General features: G+C 34.8%; 1 protein-coding gene across 1 annotated transcript; it reads right to left on the minus strand.

The window, feature by feature from the left end:
* Positions 1–509: 509 nt before the first annotated feature.
* LOC139976168 (uncharacterized) lies at positions 510–4,791 on the minus strand. The gene is made up of 2 exons (XM_071984653.1): positions 2,812–4,791; positions 510–1,525 (listed from the first exon to the last, which is right to left on the minus strand). Exons 1-2 carry the CDS (start codon positions 3,815–3,817, stop codon positions 1,146–1,148), a joined length of 1,386 nt encoding a protein of 461 aa, XP_071840754.1. The 5' UTR covers positions 3,818–4,791; the 3' UTR covers positions 510–1,145.
* Positions 4,792–5,517: the final 726 nt, after the last annotated feature.

Here is a 5,517-nt window from a genome sequence, read left to right on the forward strand (position 1 = left end):
TGTATTACTAAATTGTCATTATTATTGCATACACGCCACCTCTAAAAATAAGTTATTGAAAATATACTGGTCCCGCTCAATTTACTAATCGTGTTTCATTAGAAAATATATCGCCAAAGTGCATTGCACGTGTTGTGAGAGATAGATGTCGAACGAAATATTAATCAACATATCCTCAACCAAACAGTTTAAGCTCAGCCTGATACAAAGAAAGAAGAATTGACGAACTATAACACATTTTTTCACTAATAAACTTAAGGAAATGCTGAGGATACTTTGGCCTTGCTTCGAAAATCGTGACTCAAGTATCATGCAAGAACAATCTCACCTCTTGCAATAAGATATGACCAGCAATGAAAATACGAAGTATTGCAGAGCTAGCACCACAGAATATAATATATACAAAGAATAAAACTCGCACAATTTTTATTTACAACTTTAAAGTTAAGACTGTAAATAATAAAAGTAAACATTTTCGTTATAGCTATAGTGCATGGATGTGCCGATAATATAAAATGCACCCTTGCTGTGTAACAGAGTTGGAAGAAATATTAAGGAAGATGAGAGAATAGGTGACGAGTGTAATTATCACATAACATAATATTAAATAGCAATAGCTAAAAACAAAAAATACCCTTCTACAACCTACAGAATATTTCAAACTTTAATTCTAATTTATAAATAACTATACAAAAAATGAAAATAATAATAACTGTTCGTTACAAAACCTTAGCAATTCTCTATAAATTTGGAAGATATAACAACATGCATGGTAATTGTACATGGAAGATATGAGGATCAGATATAAACAGTAACAGTCCGCATAGAATTTTCACTCATAGCCACTGACAGAGTGGAATAGCTACACAAATACCCTCCTACAACCTACAGAATATTTCAAACTTAATTTTAATTTAGAAATTTAAAAATAACTATACAAAATATGAAAATAATTATAACTGTTTGTTACAAAAAGTTAGCAATTCTCTATAAATTTGAAAGGCATAACAACCTGCATGGTAATTGTACATGGAGTATATGAGGATCAGATATAAACAGTAACAGTCCGCATAGAATTTTCACCCATAGCCACTGAAAGAGTTGCTTTCATAAATTTCATTTTCAACCATCTCGATTTCTTGTTCCTATTCAAGTCTCTCAATTTCGGACAATGTTTGATTTTGACAATCTTTTTCCGTATATGTTTCATACATAGCATTATCTATCATAGCTGGTACATCTAATGCACTATTCTCAGTCTGGAATCTCATGGATGACACTACGTCATCAGTTATCATTGTATTTGTAACGTTTGCATTATTCGTACTAGAGTTCTGTTTGGCTAAATCTGGGTTTCGGTTGCAGAAAGATACATTTAAACGAAAGTAAATTACTACAATTACAATAATGAATATCAAACACAAGCTGATGGCCGTGATAACCAGTGCAACAGTTATGTCTGGGCCCGAGTCATTTATCTCATTATAATCCATTGATGTGATATCTCCGTAGGAAAGTTCTGTTCCTGTTACAAAAAAAAATAAGTTCAATAGAGTTATCTTTTACCATAATATCATATTCCCAGTTATTGGGGATGTCACTTCAGGTTAGGATAACTTTACTGAAATTGCTTTTATAACTAATATCTCATAATAGCGCAACCACATTTGGCTCTCTGAACCCCTTAATTGTATTTTGAGGAGAGTAAGGCTCTTAGAAAAATACATAATTGCGACACTAATATCGTAAACTAATCATTTGAAAATTTTACTTGGGTGATAAAAACATTCTGATGCAAAGGATGCGTGAGTAATATAAACAAAAAGTTATATAAAAAATCAGTACAAAATTCGATTTCCGATCAAATATAGATTAAAAGTCCCATCAAACTTTCCAATGGAAAGTTTTCTTCCTCCTATTATATGAAAATAAAAAAATTAAACGTACGAACAGTTGACATTGACTAATATTTATCCGGCTACAACTGTTAACACTTCTGTCTGTTTGGTTCCTGTAAGATAGGCTTGACACTAAATGTGAAACTGTGATTGGAACCCTTTAAATGTTAGTTTAATGTGTAACAACTATTATATAATGACTAAACGATGTTTATTTGACAAAACCTAACTCTTTCAACGCTACAACAACTTTATTTAACTTTGGAAGTATTCAACTCTAATTTGTAATACATGTTAAAACTTATCAGTGCATTTATGATAATTTCGAATTATCCTGGTACTGAGTTTTATAGTGTTGGTATGAGAAAGATAATTTTATAATTACTACTCCCTACATAAACAGGGTGCAGACGGAGAAACAAGTTTTCTGATTCCTTAAATGAAAATCACTTTTAAATTTGATTGCAATTTACTTGTTTATGTTGAGGTGATATGCTATCATATAAAGGATTCACGTTATCTGGCCTGCTCGTTGAAGTTGTCTCATAAATTTCGTTTTCAACCATCTCAATCTCTTCTCCCTTCACTTGTTTGTCCGTTTTGGACGATTTTTTATGTTGATTCTCTCGTTCAGTATATGTTTCATATATAATATTATCTGTCATAGCTGGTACATTTAATACATTATCATTGTCTGTCTGGGATACAATCGGTGACACAAGGTCATCATTTATGGTGATATCTCCATCATTTGCATTATTTGTACTAGAGTTCTCTAAGCCTGGAACATACCTCGTTGAACGTGAATTTCTGTTGCAGTTGCGTACAGTTAAATGATATTTACGTACTACAATTATGACACATATAAAAGAGCAGATGAAAATGACAACTAACAAAACAGCTATTACTCGACCTGGGTTATTGGTTGCACTGATTTGGATCATTGATGTGATATTTCTATCTCCATAGTAACCAATACATTGTATATCCTCTGAGTTGACGTCACTTCCGGTATCCGTAACATTCAGTTCAATGTATGTGTCGCCTTCCTTAATATCATATTTCCAGTGATTAGGGATGTTACTCCAGGTAAGGTTAACTTCACTTACATTACTGGTGCAACGTAATACTGCATTTCTAACATCACTAAAGTCGATAGTTGAAGGTGTCGCTGTGACAGAGAACAAAGGCAGAAACAGAATAGGTCCGAAGAAGCACGATCTTTGATAACTCTGATAAGGTGCTGGTAATTGTTGAGAGACATTGCAGAGAAAGACACTATTGTTAAATGATGATTTGAAGTACGATGAGAGTGATAGAGTCTTGAAGGGGTACGGGTGAGAGGATACTGTCCTGGTTGAGATGTTAGTGACGTCATTGATTTTATCTCCATCTCTGATGTAAGTTGACATCATCACTGGTGGGTCTCCTTCTTTTGAAGTACAATTCATTTCATTGACACTTTGTACCGAATCCTCAAATATGAATCGAGATTGATACGATGACGTACACGTAGGATTAACATTATCATCAATCCGAGTAAAACCCACTATTCTAGCAGATAATTCTTTTTCATTTCTACATTCAAACAGTGTGCCGTTTATTTCATTCGTTAATTTATTTATTGTAAACAAACCAGTTGTTAAATTAATCACTTCAAACTGATAGTTGGTAGCAAAATCATTTTGCAATTGCGAATCTTCAACTATTCTGTTAATTGTAGTATCAAGGCTTTTATAATTGACTTCTATCGAGCTGTTTGTCTCCTGTTCACAGTAAATTCCTACAGTACTTCCAAAAGGAAATAACCAATCATTCTCTTTCGCCCCAAAGTTTGCATATCGAATCGTCTCTTCAGAAGCAAGAATAGTAAAGAACGCAAAGATTGCTATCAATTTAAACGTCGCCTTTGAATTCATTTTAAAGCTGCGTAATGTGCGAGTTATAGGAACAATGGCTGGCTCTGGAAAAAATCCCGTATAATTTATAGCTTAACAAATTTCACTCGAACTACCCCTTAATAGGGATTCAATTCATAAGAGTGAAGGATATACGTTCGTTTTGTCCCAAACTTGCAGAGAGTATCACATAATTCCATTGATTGTGGTTAGATTTTGGTGGAAGTAGTATATTTATGCGTCATTGCTTTACATCAACATTTGAACTTGTACTTCAAAAGTTCGAAAATATACTCGAAATGTATTTGCTTTTCATTTATCAGTATTAATCATGCAAACGAAATGTTGTCCTATTATTTCTGTTCAACATTTCATCTGACAACTCGATCATCGCAAAATGTCGAAAAATTATATAGTTTGTATGAAAGACGTTTGACTATCTTAGTTGTAAAAGTGACCGTTGTTGTCGAGTTTAGGAGTACCATTTGTCATAAGTTTGACATATCGACTTCTCATTAAAAAGAAAACGATCTGACCTCTCATTTTGACGTCTTATCGAAATAGTGATGAATATCCTCCATTAACATATTTCGGACGAGAGGGGAAGTGTTGAATGACAATAATGTTGCTAACAGAACCCTTCTTCCTCTCGTATTGATTTGATTCGTTTAGCATGACTACGCTAACCCGATATCACAGTCCCGGTAGGCATGCTAGTGAATCTAATGCAAACTGTACCTGCGTCATTAAAATCCTTCAGAAATTACCCAGCATAGCGTACTGGTCTAGAAGAATTAATCCATTTTAAAGATAATAACTAGAATTAAATCCAATGAGATGATTCCTTTGTATCTTCAGGTCCATAAATGCTTTACTTATATACGTCATCTGTCCATTATACACAAATTAGTCGATTGTCAACTCGTTCAACATTTTCCATCCGATATTTGAATAACAATATAATTGCAGGCTTCAGATTTTCAACTCGTGACTCCATCACACTACGACGTTGTCACAGAATGTTAGCACCAATCAAAATAGATCTCAGAAAAGATTTAGGGTTTCAGCCAATCGCAGGCATTTCCTGGATAAACAACATGTCTGCGCCCTTGTGTAAACTTATGCCGATCCCGGTTTCAGTAGTGTACATGGAATTACGTACTAATAGCTAAGGCCTATACTAGTTACAGTTACTTTATTACGCTGAACAACCGAAATGAAGGCTTCAGTTCCTATTTTTGATATGAACGCAATGCATGTGTGCCCGGTGACTGTGCTGAGGACTAGCAGGTAAAAGTGGTCGGATTTTCACAAAATAACGTTATTGCGTTACTTGACAAATTGACAATTCGTCCATATGAGTCAGTTACACACTGAGACTGGAGTAGGCTAGGCCCTAATAATTAAATAGGCAAAGGCCTAACGTTTACAGCTCGTATGGCACCTGTACCTATTTATCTGAAAACCAAAGTCATGATGAGGGACGTGTTGAAGATTCATGTGGATCTTCCAGGCAGGTAGGTCTAGGCCAGGGTTGTCCAACCTTTTGCAGAGGAGGGCCACATGGAATGATTATGATGAACCCTAGCCTGAACATGGGCAGCATGAACCCTAGCCTACGCTCGATTTTTTGCCCGAAGCCCAAGGCAACAAAATGTGAGCACTGCAAGCAGAGCGCACTGATTATACAGTTGTTATTCTGCCGATTCGAAGTAAGCTTT

Source organism: Apostichopus japonicus, chromosome 11, assembly GCF_037975245.1.
Source record: "Apostichopus japonicus isolate 1M-3 chromosome 11, ASM3797524v1, whole genome shotgun sequence".
NCBI lineage: Eukaryota > Metazoa > Echinodermata > Holothuroidea > Aspidochirotida > Stichopodidae > Apostichopus > Apostichopus japonicus.

Bases quoted from the DNA above. Each gene is read 5' to 3' on its own strand.
- LOC139976168 (XM_071984653.1), bottom strand. From the start codon at position 3,817: ATGAATTCAAAGGCGACGTTTAAATTGATAGCAATCTTTGCGTTCTTT. The intron at 1,526-2,811 runs GTCGAGTAATAG...TTTTTGTAACAG, and splicing joins CAGTGCAACCAATAACCCAG to GAACAGAACTTTCCTACGGA.